Source organism: Parasteatoda tepidariorum, chromosome 2 (assembly GCF_982258835.1).
Source record: "Parasteatoda tepidariorum strain Cologne lab strain chromosome 2, Ptep-v5.0, whole genome shotgun sequence".
NCBI classification, from domain to species: domain Eukaryota; kingdom Metazoa; phylum Arthropoda; class Arachnida; order Araneae; family Theridiidae; genus Parasteatoda; species Parasteatoda tepidariorum.
Window position 1 is genome coordinate 66,362,960 of NC_141756.1, and position 18,055 is coordinate 66,381,014.

The following is an 18,055-nucleotide window of genomic DNA, read 5'->3' on the forward strand; positions in this document are numbered from 1 at the left end:
AAAATAATTCTTTCTAATATATTGTAGCTTTGCTTTCTAACATCACTATAGCCAAGGGAAAATATATCAATTCAGTAGTACTGTATTGATATATATATATATATATATATATATATATATATATATATATATATATATATATATATATATATATATATATATATATATATATATATATATATATCATGAGACTTAGTGCCAGTAACATTTCATAATTGATAATTTTTATTACGATTTTGCTATAAACATTTGAAATTTCTTTTTCTTAGAAAAAGTATAAATCTCTTCACTAAGTTTTGTCAACCAAAAGTTCTATAAATTGCATGACTGCTAATATTGGAATAAATATAAAAAGTATAGGCTTACGCATAGGCCGAGGATACTTCATCATCTGGTCTAACCAGTGATTAATAATCGCTTGTCTATGCAAAGGAAATTTCTTCCTGTGCATTCGCCAGAAAGGCATGAAAGTTTGGTGATATAAATCACTCATAATAGCACTTTTTTAAAGCTTTTCAAAATCGCCGTCAAATTTGACAACATACACTGAGTATAGCTCAAAAAAGAATGACCAACAAATGGTTTTTAATAGTATTCTTTACTGTTCTCAACAATTAACTTTTTTTGTTAACAATGCATAACAATCAAACTTTCTATACATTTATCAGCTATTTCAATCTAAGTATTGTTATAAATAAACTCTAATAATCCTTTTTCTGTATTTGATTATTTAAATGAAATGTAGAAAAGTTACATTGTTAAAAAGGAGAAACCAAACTATTACATTAATCTTTCCAATATTGATTTCTTAGTGAGATGAAATTTATAAAAAATAATTACAAATTTTTTAAGAACTTACAGATGAATTTATAACATAAAAAATAGGTAAAATATTCAAAAGCTAGGCACACCATATTTTTAAATAATTTTTAATAATTTACTCTTGAGTAAAAGATACTAATATCTGGAAGGAATGAGACTATTGGCACTAACTCTGTACATCACCCATATTTATCGATAGCTTAATTTTCGTTTGCATTTGGAGAACATCTCGTACCACGAAGCACTTAAAAAATGGTTATATTTAGTTAGTTTAGTTACTTCAAATCCAATCAAAACCAGTTTATTCGGCAGGGAAGAGAAGTTTTATAGCTATTTAAATGATCTGGCTTATGCATCCGAATACAAAACGCTCTTTAGATTAAAAAGCGAAGTCTATCAGCGAAATTTAAACAGTTTACGTCCGATATATAGTAGAAAAAATATGTCGAAGCATTTTTTATATGTACTATGTGTTTTTTTTTTTGCATTGCCCTATTAGTTAGCTCAAATGTAAACATTTAAAAAGGGATTTTTTTGACAACAAATCTATCTTTTTGGCGAAAATATTAAAATTTTAAGCTTTATAAATGCAAACAGCTGTTAGAAATCTTCCTTTTGGGAAAAAATAATATTACAAATTGTATTTAATATTTAATTTTTCTGATTTTTGAAAATTTGACGATTTCATTTTTGAAATTTTACGTAACAAAATTTAGAATTCTGGATCCAAAGGTCATTTTGTTAAAATCCCACATGTCTTTTTGCAGTTTTAACTTTAAATTAATTTAGCTATTCCTTTTTACCGAAAATTACGTAAAATCAAGCAGCCTGAGTCTTAGCGGAAAATTCTTCGATTCATGTAGAAAATAAAACTTTTAATGATTTATACTCCTACATTATTGTTTTAACCTTAAATCTTGGCAAATTTATCGCGATAATTTTATACTTATTAACAATATGAAAATGGTATTTAGAAGTATTAAATGGAAGTTTTTTCTTGCGATTTCGCTTAATAGTGTGTGATTTCTTTTAACTAAGAAAAACATTGGATTTTAAATTTTCCGGTAGATTTTACTATTTTAATTTGAATATTATTAGTAAAATCCTTATTTCTTGAAATTCTTAAGAAATAAGGATTAAATAAGGAAGGTTCAGTTCTTCTTGAATTACAAAGTGTTTGTGTCACCAGCTCTCGTGTATGAATGTTTAGAAAAAACGCAAATTTAATTTTTGAGATGTTGTGTCGAATAGATAATATTCAATAGTTACGAAGAGAATATGATTTGCTTCATTATGCATTCCATTAATCTTAATTTGTGTTTCAAGAACAGGTTTATTAAATTTATTTATAATCTGCTGAAAAACATCTAATGTCGTAGAAAAAAAAATTCAAAAAGTGTAATTGTTTTCAGTCGGAAAATCTGTAAATTTGTTTAATATTTAATTTGAGGTTTATCTTTGGATAAAACCGCAGTAAATTTACTACATAAAATAATAAGAATTAAAAAAAAATTCAATCGCTTCCAAGTACTAATTTTAATCGTGAATTTAAATATGTAAAAATAAGTCATTCAAAAAAATGGGTACTTAGGAAATATCCAGGCGACTATTTCCCCCAACATTATGCCAAAGTCATATTGGCAGATTAAAAATTTATTTTAATATAATAATTGATTACAAAGACATTGATAAAATACAAATATTACTTATTGCATTCAATAATATTTAATATTCTTTAGATATTAAAATGAAACAGTTTTTGAAGCGAACTTAATTAAGAACTCAATTAAATAAAATCATTAAATAATGCTTTTGAAAATATTTTAAGTATAAACTAATAAATATATCGAGAGTCTTAGGCAGTCATTGGAACTCCTTAGAAAATAGTATAAATTAAAGCTCATTTTCTCATAATTACGATGGAAATAAAATTGAACCTTTGATTATTTACACTTTTTACCCACTTCAGCTTCTTGGACAAAGCACGAAGGGGAACGGGACCAGTTGAAAACCCACATATAGCAGTAAAAAAAATTAATTAGGAAAGCTCACGTGCTAATTTAGGAATTTGGACAACATCTTATATAGCATTTTTCTAGGTCAATCTTTCAATGTCTGAACTACCAGTGGCCTGTATATGGATGGCCCCGTCCCTTTTAAAGCCATTTGTTCTGCAACTTTTGCAAACAAATATTTTCTTCACTCGAACAATGACATAAGCACTTTATTTCTGAAATCCTGTCTCGATATCCAATCATTATATTATATACTATATCCAATCATATAATATAATATAATATTTGATATGATATAATATAATATAATATATGATATAATGTAATATATAATATATGATATAATGCATAATATAATGTAACGTAATATATAATATAAAGAGATAAAAAGAAAAAAATTGGACAAGAAAATTTTGGGAAAGGATACATAAGCTGAGAAATTCTGCCGTAATTTGTTTCTTATAAGTGATGACCCACTTTTATTCATACGTATTGAAGAATTAAGAAGAAAACATTTTAAACTATGCGTAGAATAGCCCTACTTTTTTACAAAAAATTTTTTTGTTAAACTTTTTGCGGTTCAACACTTATTTTATTACTTAGGAAATTTATCCTGATAACATTTTGTTAAGTAAAGATTTTTGAGTGTTACAAGACACTTAAACTCAAAAAAGTATAAAATGAAACATTTAACAAATATTAATGAAAGCAAATATCAGAGATTTTTTTCTGTTTTAGTTCAGATTAAACTTATTGAAACTAATCGTCATTTTTGATTTTGTGCTTTCTTTGTACTTTAAAATGGCCCATCATAGTTTTTCATTTTTTGTAAGTATCGTAAAGTAATTCAATTCCCTTTTCATACTTTTCTTAAATGCCAGTGGTGGAAGTAAACGAAAACTCTCTGTGGGCCTGGCACTGATTGGATCACCTCCACTGATTTTACTGGATGAACCAACAGCTGGTGTTGATCCAGTGTCAAAAACAAAAATCTGGAACATATTAGCTCAAGCAAGGAATCATTCAAAAACAGCGGTTATATTGACAACACACAGGTACGTCATCAATTCATATTTTAAATTTTGACATATATCTATTTTATTTCACTTTAAGGAGCTTGTATATAACATAATTTGAAGACTAAACTATACCATCTTTGCATTTAAAAACTAAATTTTGAAAATATTGACTTTCAAGATTACAATAGATTTCTTTCATTCGTCACACTACGCTTTTGTTCCTCTGGTAGGAAAAGCAAATGCGCAAAGAAAATTGAATGGAATTTATTTCTGATGGATTTATCTTTCCTTGAAAAAAGCTTGCTTACTGTTACAATGAAGTAAACACTTCCGGGCATTACTTACCCACGCGTATAACGATTCTTCTTTTTCAAGTACCAGGATGAGCTTACAAAATACCATACGTGTCTTCCACCATCTCTTACACACTGATGAATTTTAATCCTTAATCTTGATGAGGCGTTCTAAATTTTGACCGCTCTCCTGGCCTATCGATTAGGATCATATTTCTCACATTGCTACCCTCCCCCCTTTCATCGAGGGTCAGAAATCCTACTTTGTTGAAAAAAGGCAGAGAAAATATGTGTCCAATTTTGTAACCTAAGATAGCTTGTGCACTAATTAATTAACATATTTAATTCTTTACTTGCCAACTGGTACAACTCATGATCCAGAATATCAGCTGCTATCATGTGCCGTAGGAAAAAGGTTAGGGTGAGAGTATAGGTACTAATAAGAAAAGTTATACGAGAATATAGTACGAAATCAGAAAGGCTCGTTTCATATATGACGCCGTTTGCCGTGAAGGGAGAATCACGTGAACACGTATCACGGTCCTGACGGATATAATTAACAGGCCCGGACTGGGATTTAAAATCGGCCCGGGCATTTTCGAGATATCGACCCTCTACTTCACATAAACACCGTGTGCGCGAAGCGTACGCAGCTCTTAATGTATCACTTTTAGGCATTTTTAACTTACAAATTCTCATGAACGTAAATTAATTTATCGAAGTAAGAAAGTAGATAAAAATTGCTTATTTTAGAATGTATTTCAGTTTAAAATACAGGGTTCTTATGAGGAAAGATAGGTTGATAAAATCAAAAAGAAGGGGAAAGATGAAGAATAAATAAAAATATTTATTATACTACACATACATGTATGATTTATGTAAACATTTTTTTAAAATATATTTAATGCTTCTTCAAAAGTCATTAAATTATAATTTAATTTAACTTTTGAAAAGGGTCACTATTTTCTGCCATTTTATCGATTATGTCATAGCTATCTAATTTCATTAATAGATCTTTTTCTATTGCCATTACCATGAGAGCATTCAAATTATCCGAAGATAAAGTACTCCTCATTCGATTTTTAATTACTTTTTATGTGGAGAATGATCTTTCACAAGCCACCTGAGTTATAGTCTGAGTTAGAGTCATAGTGGCAAACTTAAACTAGTTTCTCTCAAACGACGCGTAGAGGCGAACTATTAACAAAATATTCTAGAAACTCAATTATTGTCATTTGTTGAGAGAAATGGTATCACTAGTCAGGACAATGCCTCACTTTACCTAGAAAAATATTAAATTTTGGATACAACCCCAATTCCAAAAAAAAAAAAAAAAAATGTAAGGTTTTTTTTTACTAATTGATACGCTATACATCATATATTTCAGGTCATATGCAAAAAAGGCTGTTAACAGCAGTGGCTTTATTTCGTCGGAACGTTTCCCCCCTTTTTCTTACGTATTCGTTCCTTTTTCCAGACCAAATGGGGCAAGAACTAAGTTCATCTTCGTTTAGTATCCTTGTTAGTGTTTGTTAAGTAATCTTTGTAAGTTGGATATAAACGTTCTCAATAATGCATGTTTCGTTCTCTTTGGTTTTCTTTGCGTCTAGTTAGGGTACAAATTAAAAGAAGCTTTATTTCTTGAAAAACGTTGTATTAAACATCGTGCGGCATCGTTAGGAACTAATCTTGGTTAGGTTCTAACCAAGGTTAAGAACTAACCTTGATGTAAAATAAATGCCAGTTCATAAGCTCAAAATTTAAGTTAAATTTAATTTGTCAAAGCTTATTTATACACAATTTTATTAAAATAATGAATATATGAAGCAAAACAGAACATTGACTCTTATTTATCTAAAAATAAAGCATTTTACCAAAGAAAAAAACTTGACAGAGGCAACTTTTAAACACTATCCATGCTCGCATAAAAGCCGATAAAAGGCTTCTTTCTTCTCATTGTCATCTTCAACCTTTAAGCGTTTTTATTTTATTTTATTTTTTATGATTATTTTTAAACTTTTTGGCTGAAATGAGATTGTTAAATATTTGAAAACTATTTCATAATACGCACCTTCTCTATGTACACATTCAATATTAAAGTCAGAGGAAAAAAGCGAAAATGCAACCAAAATGTAAAGCAACCAAGCCTTTAAAAATCACTTGTTTCTGAGAGAAAACATATAGGAGATAAAAAAAACAATTATTAAATTTAAAATTTATATTTTACTAAATTAAATCCTTAAATTTCATCAAGCAATTCAAATGATTTACGCAATTTTTATCTATCTTTCATCAATGGTGGTTCATCAGAATCGAAAAGAAAATTCTCATTTAATAAAATTGTAATTGTATATGTTTGAGTGTGAATTCTAATACTTATTGTTAGAGATTGTAATATGTTTTTATAGTTGGTGTCACGTGACTCTGACTGCTGCTGCTTTCATTTAATTTTTATTCTTTAACTTTGGTTTTTATGTTGGCAACCTTCTTGAAATGTTTTGTGTTGATTATTTAGTGTTCGAATTAGTTAGGTTTTGAAAATATCACTAAATTGAGATTGCTTTAGAATTAATAAATGTTTATTAAGTTTTAATTTGTATCTGTTTATTCATCTGTAGAACTAGTAGTTCATTTGAATAACATTAAAAAGGCGTCCGTGAAATTTATTTGTTTGCTGCGATTTACATTTTCTGGCGTCCGTGACAGGACATTTTTTCCGATTCGAAACAATGTTTCAAGCAGCAAAAGGATTTAAAAAAGAAGATTTGTTGTTCGTCGCTGAAGAAATTGGCGCAACATTACCACAAAAGGTCACAATATCGGAACTGAAAGAAGCAATTTTGAAAAGTAAGCAGTATTCCGAAGATCCACAGTTTGTTGAAGATATTTTGGTAACAACTGTTAGTGACCGGAAGCATAAAGAATTGGCAGAGGCGGATCAAAAACGATTAGAATATGAAGAAAAGCAAAAACAGTTAGAATGTGATGAAAAGCAAAAGCAATATGAAGAACGGGAAAGAATAAGATTACATGTACTGGAGTTGGCGCGAATTCAAGTAAACTCGCCAGTGGCAATAGCAGGTGAGTCCGAAAATTCTATGATTACTAGTGCTAGGAGAAAATTTAATTTACCCAAATTAGAGTTTCGACAATTCAGTGGGGATATCAAGGAATGGTTACCTTTTTGGAGCCAATTCCAACAGATTCATCAAGATGTAGATATTGCTCCCGAAAATAAATTTCAGTACCTTATTCAAGCTACTGTAAGCGGATCTAGAGCGCGAGAAGTTGTAGAGAGCTTTCCGCCAACCGGAGCTAACTACGCCAAGGTAATTGATAGTCTGAAAGCTCGGTTTGGAAGAGATGAACTTTTGGTAGAAGTTTATGTTCGCGAACTATTAAGATTAATAATTTCGGTTCAGAAAAATGAAAAAATTTTAATGACTTCTCTCTATGATAAGCTTGAATCGTACCTTAGAGCTTTAGAGACACTAGGAGTAACAACTGATAAATGTGCTTCAATACTTTATCCAATGGTTGAATCTTGTTTTCAAGAAGAGTTCCTGAAAGCATGGAACAGAAGTCCTTCTTACGCAGCTTCAACTGATGCTAAAGAACGACTGAACAATTTGATGAATTTCCTGAAAACCGAAACTGAAGGAGAGGAAAGAATAAATTTAGCCATGGCTGGGTTTGGTTTGGGTTCAAGTGAAAATCGCCAAACTTTTAAGAAAAAAGGAAAGCCTTTGATTTCAGATAGAGTGCCTACAGCTGCCAATTTACTTACTGCGGCTTCAAAAGAGGTAAAGAAATTATGTGTTTTTTGTTCTGGAAAGCACTCCAGCTCAGACTGTTTCACCGCTCAAAGGATGAGTTTTGCCGAGAGACAAGATATAGTAAGAAAAAACCAGTGTTGTTTTGCGTGTTTGAATCCTGGTCATCCAGTACGTAAGTGCAAAATGTTTATCAAATGTATTGTATGCATTAAAAGACATGTGCCACTTATGTGTGAGAAGCTAGATACCCGAGGTAAAGAATCAGGAGAAAGTGGTGAGAAATGTGAAAGTTCTGAGATTAACATGTCTAACATTACTTATGGTCCCAAAGTGTTTCTTCAGACATTAAAAATCAAACTGGTTTCAGATAACAAGGAAATTCTAGTGATAGCTGTATTAGATTCCGGATCCCAAAAAACGTATATTTTGAAAAGTCTCGTGGAACAAATGGGATATACTCCGGTAAGAAAAGAAACACTTATACATTCTTTATTTGGTGGTATTAACTCTGATAAGTATGAACACACATGTTATAGAATTCGATTAAGAAATCCTAAAAGCAGCATAACTTGTAACATGGAAGCTTTGGATCAGTCTTCTATATGTGATAACATTACACCTGTAACTTCAGGTCCGTGGATCAAGGAGCTTCAGGAAATGGAGATAGCTTTATTAGATATTGGTAATGAATTGCAACCTGTACAAGTACTTCTTGGAGCTGACGTGATAGGGAAGCTTATGACAGGTCAGCGTAAAGTATTAACTTGTGGACTTGTCGCCATAGAAACTTTACTTGGTTGGACTTTGTCGGGAAAAGTGCCTGAAAGCGATACATCTTTATGCAATTCTATGTTGGTAACTTCTCTTTTAGTGAAAGAAATGGATATATCAGATATGTGGACATTGGATACCATAGGGATACAGGATCCATCAGAACAGGAGACTAAAAAAGAACTTTATAACGCTTCGGTAGATCATTTCTTAAAGACTGTTAAAGTTGAAGATCAACGTTTCCTTGTTAGTCTACCTTGGCTTGACGTACATTTGCCTTTGCCCGACAATTTTAATTTAGCACTAAAAGGGTTGCAAGTAACAACTCGGAAGCTTAAAGCAGAAAATTTGTTTGAATATGGAAATGTTTTCAAAGAATGGGAACGAGAAGACATCATCGAAGAAGTTCCTGTAGAAGAACTGAAATTGACTTGTCACTATATGCCACATCGTCACGTAGTGAAGGAGAACAGTACAACAAAGATTAGGCCGGTGTTTAATGCTTCGTCTAAACAAAAGGGACATCCCAGTCTTAATGACTGTGTTGAAAAGGGCCTAAATTTGATCGAATTAATTCCTTCCATAATGACAAGATTTCGCCTCCATAAGTTCGGCATAACAGCAGATATACGCAAAGCTTTTTTGCAAATAGGTCTCCATAAGCCAGATAGAGATTTTCTACGTTTTCTATGGCACGACGAACAAGGTGAGCTCAAACATTACCGTCATCGAAGAGTTGTCTTCGGTGTTTCTTGTAGTCCCTTTTTGCTTGCGTCAACCATACGATACCACTTAGAAAACAAACTAGATGAAGCCACACAAGGAAATGGAAGATATCCTGAAGGCATTATCCGCCAACTGCTACTCAGTTTTTATGTAGATAATTGTTTAGTTAGTGTTGAAACTGAGCAAGAGTTAGAACAGTTTATTGAAGTTGCCACAGAAATTATGGCTGAAAGAAAATTTGATTTAAGAGGGTGGGAGTTCACTAATCCCGCTGAATCCACTGTAAGGTCAACAAACATTCTAGGAATGATATGGGACAGACAAAGTGATACTCTTTCCATAAATATTCCTGATGTTAATGAAACAAAGAATGAAGTGATCACAAAGCGAAATATTTTATCAGCTTCACACAAAGTTTTTGATCCCATAGGGATAACCTGTCCAGTGATGATGCGTCCAAAACTTTTGTTACAAAATTTGTGGAAGTCTAAAATTGGTTGGGACGCTGAAGTTGATCAAAAAACGGGCGAAGAATTTCTAAGATGGTTAAATGAGCTTGAATGTTTGAAGAATGTGAAGGTAGCAAGATGGTTGCACTGCGATAAGGGAGTTGAAAATATTTCACTTCATTTTTTTTGTGATGCAAGCAAGTATGCCTATTCGGCAGTAGTCTTTCTGCGAGTTTGTTATATGACTAATGTTTATGTACAGCTGGTACAAAGTAAAACAAGAATTGCCCCTTGTGGGAAAAAAGAGACAACAATTGCAAGATTAGAACTTCTTGGTGCCACAATATCTGCTCGTCTATCCACTGAGGTACGAAAAGAGTTTAAAACCCACAATGTGTATTTTTGGACAGATTCCACCACAGTGTTAGCTTGGTTGAAAAGAGAAGAAACGTGGGGTGTATTCGTACAGAACCGTGTTCAAGAAATTAGGAAACTGACACCAGTTCAAGCATGGAGACATGTACCTGGATCCTTGAATCCCGCGGATCGGCCAAGTAGAGGTTGTTCAGCTAAGCAATTGTGCCAGCCAAAATGGTGGGAGGGTCCCTGTTGGTTGTACCTTCCATCCCGTGAATGGCCAACTAACGACTCAGAGGAAGATGTCAATGAAGAAGAAGTGATTAGAGAAAAAAGAAGAACGATCGTATCTTCAATTGTAAATATTGAAGTTACAGAAATATGGAGCGATCATTTTTCCTCTTACAGTAGAAACATCAGAGTGGTGTCATGGATTCTTCGTTTCATACATAACACATCACATGAAAATAAATTAAAAGGTAACTTGAGCTATGAAGAATTCAAAGAAGCAGAAACTCAAGTGCTCAAATCCATGCAATTAAAAGTGTTTCAAGATGAGAAGTTTCTTAACAAAATGCAAGCATTTAGAGATGAAAAGGGATTACTGCGAATAAGAACCAAACTTGTAAATAGTGATGAAACTGAAGATTTTAAATTTCCCATTCTTTTACCTGGTAATAGTTTCGCTATGAAGTTAATACGAGAAGAGCATGAGAAATCAATGCATGCTGGTTCTTCTATCGTACTTGTCAGACTTAGGGAGAAGTTTTGGATTCTTAAGGCTAAAAAGTTAGTAAAAGATGTCATTTCTAAATGCGTGACATGCAAGCGTTTCAAATCTAAACCAGTTGAAGTTCCCTTCGCTCCGCTGCCTAGAGAAAGAGTTACCTTGACAAAAGTCTTCGAGGTAAGTGGTGTAGATTATGCTGGTCCTCTCTACTTGAAGTCAAAAGGAAAAGCTTGGATCGTTTTATTTACGTGCGCCGTTTACCGAGCGGTCCATTTTGAACTGGTACAATCACTCACCACAGATGCTTATATCCAAGCCCTCAGACGATTCATTGCCAGACGAGGCCGGATTTCAATCCTTTATTCCGACAACGGCACAAATTTTGTGGGAGCCAACAGAGCATTGAAAGCATTAGATTGGGACAAAATAGCCGCATACTCAACCGCTCAGAGAATCACTTGGAAATTTATTCTACCTACCGCAGCATGGTGGGGTGGGTGGTGGGAGCGAATGGTCAGAATGCTCAAAGAACTGCTACGTCGAGTTCTAGGGAAATATACCATCGATTACGAAGAACTCTACACGATATTGTGTGACTGTGAGTCAGTAATAAATTCAAGGCCACTCACTTACATACAAGATAATCCAAATGAATTAGTACCGTTGACACCCGAAATGTTTATTCACGGTGGCGGTAACAGCGAAACACCAGATCTAGATAATGTAGACCAATCTTGCCTCATAAAACGAATAAAGTATTTACAGAAGCTACGTGAAAATCTCAGACAAAGATTCAGAAATGAATACCTTGCTCTTTTAGTCCACAAAGGGGTAAGAAGAAATAACGTTTTAGACGTTGGTGATGTTGTGTTAATAGGACATGACAATGTCCGTCGCATCGATTGGCCACTTGGAGTTATTTTAGAAATTTTTCCTGGTAAAGATGGTATTCCTAGAGTTGCAAAACTGAGGACCAGTAAGGGGGAAAGGATCCGTCCATTTCAAAGGCTTTACCCATTAGAAGTGTCTGCCAAAACTGATATTGAGGTCTTAAAAGCTGCTAGAAGGACTGACGATTTTGTAGAAAACAATGAAGCTTTAGAGGTGAATTATTTTCCTAAAACTAAGTCGGGAAGAATCATCAAAGTTCCTGTTCGGTTGGACTTATGAGCATTCTTTTTATTTTTAGCTCTAGTAGTTTAAAGTTCCAACTTTCGTAAAATTTTGGTTGCAAAGTTCAATAAGCCTAACTTTGCAAGGTGGGAGTATGTTAGAGATTGTAATATGTTTTTATAGTTGGTGTCACGTGACTCTGACTGCTGCTGCTTTCATTTAATTTTTATTCTTTAACTTTGGTTTTTATGTTGGCAACCTTCTTGAAATGTTTTGTGTTGATTATTTAGTGTTCGAATTAGTTAGGTTTTAAAAATATCACTAAATTGAGATTGCTTTAGAATTAATAAATGTTTATTAAGTTTTAATTTGTATCTGTTTATTCATCTGTAGAACTAGTAGTTCATTTGAATAACATTAAAAAGGCGTCCGTGAAATTTATTTGTTTGCTGCGATTTACACTTATACTTTGTTTCTCACGAAAAATATTAAGTTATTTTTCAGTTTAAAATATCAAATGTAAATATTGAAAGTGATGTAGTTTTAAATAACTTTTGATACAAAAAAAATGCATTAATTTATAAAAATGCTTTAATTCAGCAACTTTTTTTTATACTTTATAATGTTATATTGTTTTGCTATAATGTTATAGTTTAACGATTTTTAAAAATTACTTATTTATTCATTTATTCTATAGACTATATTAATTCTTTCTGTTCCATTATTTGTATACTAACATATTGTTTCGTTCTGAATGCTTCAGAAAATATTAAAAATCATTTTGTTATATTTGAAAATCCTCTTTTTTATTAATATCAATTTCAAGTTAATTACTCCGTTCTTTTTCAAACTTTAAATGCAAATTCAAATATTTTCACTATATCTAAATAAAATTCACTGAGTTAAGTTTATTATTCCCAATGCTAAAACTTTTGTTCTTTTTACCCATATAGTAGTAACATTCCAAATTTGTGTAGCTGTTAAATATATGGTCATGTTGTAGTTCGTAATCGTGGAATAAAAAATCGAGACATAACTTCTCATTCACTTTACTTAAAATTTTACAAGTAAACTATTTGACAAGTGGTACAGTCAATAATATGTTGTTAATTAATAACATTTCACAAATGTACAGCTGTTTTTGGCACTTCACTTGTTTTATTTTATAACCTACCAACCAAATTCTGAGTTTACAAGTATTAATAATCAGCTCCGTACCCGTGTAATTTTGAACTCGACCCAGAAGACGAGGGAACTTCTAGATCAAGCATTAGGACATCGTGGAGGATTTTTGATGGAATTAATACACATTTGTGTTACATTGATAGGAAAACCACGATAACCTCCTACGGTTAGATCGACATGAAATGGATTCTTTGTCTAAACCATCGAACCGAAAGCAATGAAATTTGGTACATAGACAGTTCAAAGCTCAAGGAAAGTCACTGTCGACATTAGAGCATTCGACGACAAACCGTTCAAGCACGATGAGTGAAAAGCGAAATGGAATTTTCTGATTGGTTAAATGTTATGGCAGTATCACACGAGAGAAAAATGAGAACAACCGTAAGCGAAACCTACACTCTATTGGTAACTCTAAAGCAGGGATCTCCAAACTTTCCAGCCTTAGTTCCATACTGATTACTCCAGTAAGTTCCGAGGGCCAAAACCATATTATCATTGTTGCCGGTGGTAAAAAGTGAAATAGTCCATTGATAAAAAAAAAGTCTGAAAAAGTACGCAACGTTTAAAAAAGGCTGCCAATCGGACTAAAGTCCGCAAAACGGCAACACCGCATATTATTAGTTTTCCTGTCATTATCTGTAATTTCTAGATTAGTCGTAGAGTACGAGCCATGAGGAGTAACGTGACACGACATCTGGTGGACACAGGCGGAAATAGGTAGTACCTTCTATTGCTAACAGATGGCGCTAATAGCACGTACAGAATAATCTCGTTGGTTCGAGAAAGTTCTGGTGTCTTCCACTCACTTCTAGATGGCAGTAATTGGAATATATAAGAAGGCTAGTGGCGCAACCACAAGTCAGTTCCTATGACACTGTTGTGAAATAAAATAGTACGTACCTCCTTAAAACGCGTTTGTGCATGTCTAAGTTTAAGACATCTTTGTAACAGTATTTTGATTTGAATTGTTGCTTTTGTGTGAGATTTAGTAGTATGGAAAAGAAGCGAAAAATTGATAGTGAATGCAGAAAATTCAAAGATCAGTGGAACATTCAGTATTTCGTAATTGAGTCCAGTAACAAGGCGCTATGTTTGATTTGCAATGAAAGCATAGCCGTTATCAAAGAATATACGTCATTATGAAACAAAACATTTTTAAAATTACTCAAAATATACAGGAGGTTTGCGGACAGAAAAATTCGAAGCTATGAAGCGCGGATTGAAATCGCAGCAATCTTCATTTACAAAACTCAAAACTGAACAAGAGGCTGCAACTCGTGCCAGCTTTCGTGTGGCTCTTGAAATTGCAAAGAGTGGAAAACCATTCACCGATGGAGAAATGATCAAAGAATGCATTATTGCAGTAGCCGAAGAAATGCGCCCTGAAAAGGTAAATTTATTAAAAACTGTCAGTATGTCAGCAAACACTGTGGCTCGAAGGGTAGAAAACATCGCTGAAAATATATCCTCTTAACTGTTCGACAAAAATGGACATGTTGAGTGGTTTTCTTTGGCTTTGGATGAGTCAACGGATGTGTCAGATACTGCTCAGGTGTTGATTTATATTCGAGGAGTAGATAAAAGCTATGAAGTGCAAGAAGAACTTCTTGATATGTATAGTATTCATGGCACAACTACTGGTACAGATATTTTTAAAGGAGTTGAAATGGCCATTAATCAAAAGAACCTTCGATGGAAAAACTTGAAATGTATTACAACTAATGGAGGCAAAAACATGAGTGGGAAAGATAAAGGAGTGGTCGCTCTTGTGTCAAAGGCTGTAGAAAATGACGGTGGTTCAAAACCATTAGTCTTACATTGTATCATTCATCAACAGTCTTTGTGCGGAAAATGTTTGGATATGTCTGAAGTTCTGAAACCAGTCATATCAACTGTAAATTTTATCAGATCTTTTGGGCTGAATGACCGACAATTCCGACAATTTATTGCAGAGATTGGAGAAAATGACCTACCTTATCATACTGCCGTCCGTTGGCTTAGTTGTGGGAAAGTCCTTCAGCGCTTTTTTGAACTTCGAGCAGTGATCGAAATTTTTTTGAATGAAAAGCATCGCCCTCTTACTGAATTACAAAACAACGCATGGCTGTGGAAGTTAGCATTCTATGTTGATTTGACGAAACATGTGAACGAACTGAATTTGAGATTGCAAGGAGAAAACCAGCATCTTCCTGATTTATACACTAATATCAAATCATTCCGGAAGAAATTGATACCGTTTTAATCACAACTACGAAGTAAATGCTTTTCACATTTTAAAACATGTGAAATATTCAGCCACACCACTGAGACTGAGTTTCCTATCGATTTTACAATCGAAACTTTGAGTGCTTTGAAAATAAATTTTGATACTCGTTTCTCAGACTTTGATGCCATTGCGAATCAAATTAAGATTTTTTAGAATCCTTTTGATACTGACATTGAAACCCTAGCCCCGGAACTTCAAATGGAAATGATTGATATACAGTGCAGTGATATAATTAAGAACAAATATCAAAACTTATCTTTGTTGGAATTTTATAAGAGTCTTCCACTGACACAATTTGATAATTTGCATAAATTTGCTCGTGGGCTGTTTTCTGTTTTTGGTACTACTTATTTGTGTGAGAAGACCTTCTCTGAAATGAAGCACACAAAAAATGTTTACAGATCTAAATTAACTGATGAGCATCTTAAATCTCTTTTAATAATTCGTACAAGTAAAATTAGTCCACAACTACAAACTATTGTCAGTGGAAAATCTCAATTACATAAATCTCATTAGTATTTCATATGTCATTATGCTTGTTATAAGTTATGCTTTTATTTAAAATGCATAAAATGTTAGTTGGATTCATTTCAATAATTTGTTAGTTATTATATACTGAAGTTAAATTTTCTACATATTATACATGTCTTTACTCATTACAATTCTGTGTTTCTTTATCCAACCTATCACAAAAACAATAACAATAAGCCTACAACAATATTATGAGTAGTTAGCCCATGACCATATCAATGTAGATGTCATATTAATAATTATTCAACATAAAATTAGAACACTTCAGTAAACTAAATTTAATTTGCTATAAAAAATATGTTCTCTAAAAGGAGTTTTCAAGTATGCTAGCTCTCCGCGGGCCGGACAAAATCTGTCCGCGGGCCGGATGTGGCTCTCGGGCCGTAGTTTGGAGACCCCTGCTCAAAAGGCAATTTCTCAGTTCGGAGTTGCCGATAGGGTTGCTTAATTGCTCGAACGGTTGCTCGCAATTAGGTGACCATTTTTGGCTATTTATCTTAACTTTTGGATAATATTTCATTTTTTCGTGTGATGCTATTATCTCATAGTTTTTCAACGATGCTTGTAGAGGGAGGAAAAGGAAATCACAGACACTGTAGAATAGTGATTGATTTTCATTTAATTTTGTACATTATAAATATTTAACAGTGTAACATTAAACACTATAATTTGTATGGCTGCAAATAAAAATTCTGAACATTTTATTTCCACATTAGTGGAGCGATATAGTATAAAAAGGATTATGATTTCTAGCTCATAATATAAAAATGATATTAAGATATCAATGAATTTCATGCTACGTCTCTTAAAGGATAAGGGGATAAAATGGGGATGGACTTATTACTATCTGGGAATTTATGTAAAATCCGGTAGCTAATTTTCGGAAAAAAACGAGAGCAAATTCAAACTTCTTGTTTCGGGTTTACCTTATTCATATTTAGGATTACAAGCATGTTTGGATATTTTAACAGTATTCTCAATTATTTTGGGAGGAAAACCGTTATCGTGAGGGAAAGTTCTAATATGGTTAATTTTACTCTTGATATACGTGATGAGAAGTTGTGAAGTCCAGGTTGTAAAATGCTAAAATTTTTTGACTAGGTAGATGACAAGAGGAACGGCTTGGTGGAAAAGAAGCAGCAATTAATGTATGTAGTTCAAGTGTAAAATTTGAAACTAACTAGACCGAAGTTTTTTAGATACAAAACAATTTTGATGTTTCTGAAAAACCATTCGCTCCCAAACTTATTACACCAGTAAACGTACCTTCAATTTGCGCATACTTAACCTAGGAACCACGAACTTAACTGAAGAATCTATAAAACATACGATTGATAATCTAATGAAATTTAATAATTCTATTCCAACTCTCTCTAGTGACTCCAGGAAAGCACACGAAAATGTCAAGAGTGTTACATTTAGTTTCAATATTGTTATAGTAAAAGTCGACGAAGGTAGACATATTGTTGTGTTGGATAATATTCATTATCTACAGTAATTGTGAACCCTTATTAATGAGAGTCCACACTGTTGAGTTCAGAAGAATCCATGCACAAATGCTTTAAATTCATGTATAAAATAATTAAGAGGTCTGCAAATTTTCCCAAGGACCCTAAGAATGCATTAATTTTACCAGTTGTAAATTGAACCAGACATTTACACTACTTAAAGTACACGAATCCTATATTCAAAATCTTAATACAATAGTTTCACCTCTCTTGAAAAATATTTACCGACACCACAAAAACTCTATAGTTTCAAAAATGTCAGTCGGGTAGTCGCACCGTGTGTTCTTTGGACGTTAAGTCCCTGTTGAAGGTGTATTTTCATGCCGTCGTAGGCAACTTAGTTAATATCATTTTCCCCAATTTGAAGTTGATGAACTCACTCGTACACATCACATGCCGTTACCAAGCACAGAATATCTTTATTTTTATAACCGGTTTATTGACGGATGGTCCGGCCATAGATAATATGCTTAGCCTTATTCTAAGTGAGTTTA

The 18,055-nt window shown here is 32.9% G+C and overlaps 2 protein-coding genes across 2 annotated transcripts; both read left to right on the top strand.

Moving 5' to 3' along the window:
* The first annotated feature begins 6,878 nt into the window (after nucleotides 1-6,878).
* On the top strand, nucleotides 6,879-12,128 carry LOC147815824 (uncharacterized). The gene has a single exon (XM_087156601.1). The coding sequence runs from the start codon at nucleotides 6,879-6,881 to the stop codon at nucleotides 12,126-12,128; it is 5,250 nt and encodes a 1,749-aa protein (XP_087012727.1).
* Nucleotides 12,129-14,463: 2,335 nt separating this feature from the next.
* LOC122272607 (general transcription factor II-I repeat domain-containing protein 2-like) lies at nucleotides 14,464-15,498 on the top strand. Its single transcript, XM_087156602.1, has 2 exons — nucleotides 14,464-14,646; nucleotides 14,758-15,498. The coding sequence occupies exons 1-2, from the start codon at nucleotides 14,464-14,466 to the stop codon at nucleotides 15,496-15,498; spliced, it is 924 nt and encodes a 307-aa protein (XP_087012728.1).
* Nucleotides 15,499-18,055: the final 2,557 nt, after the last annotated feature.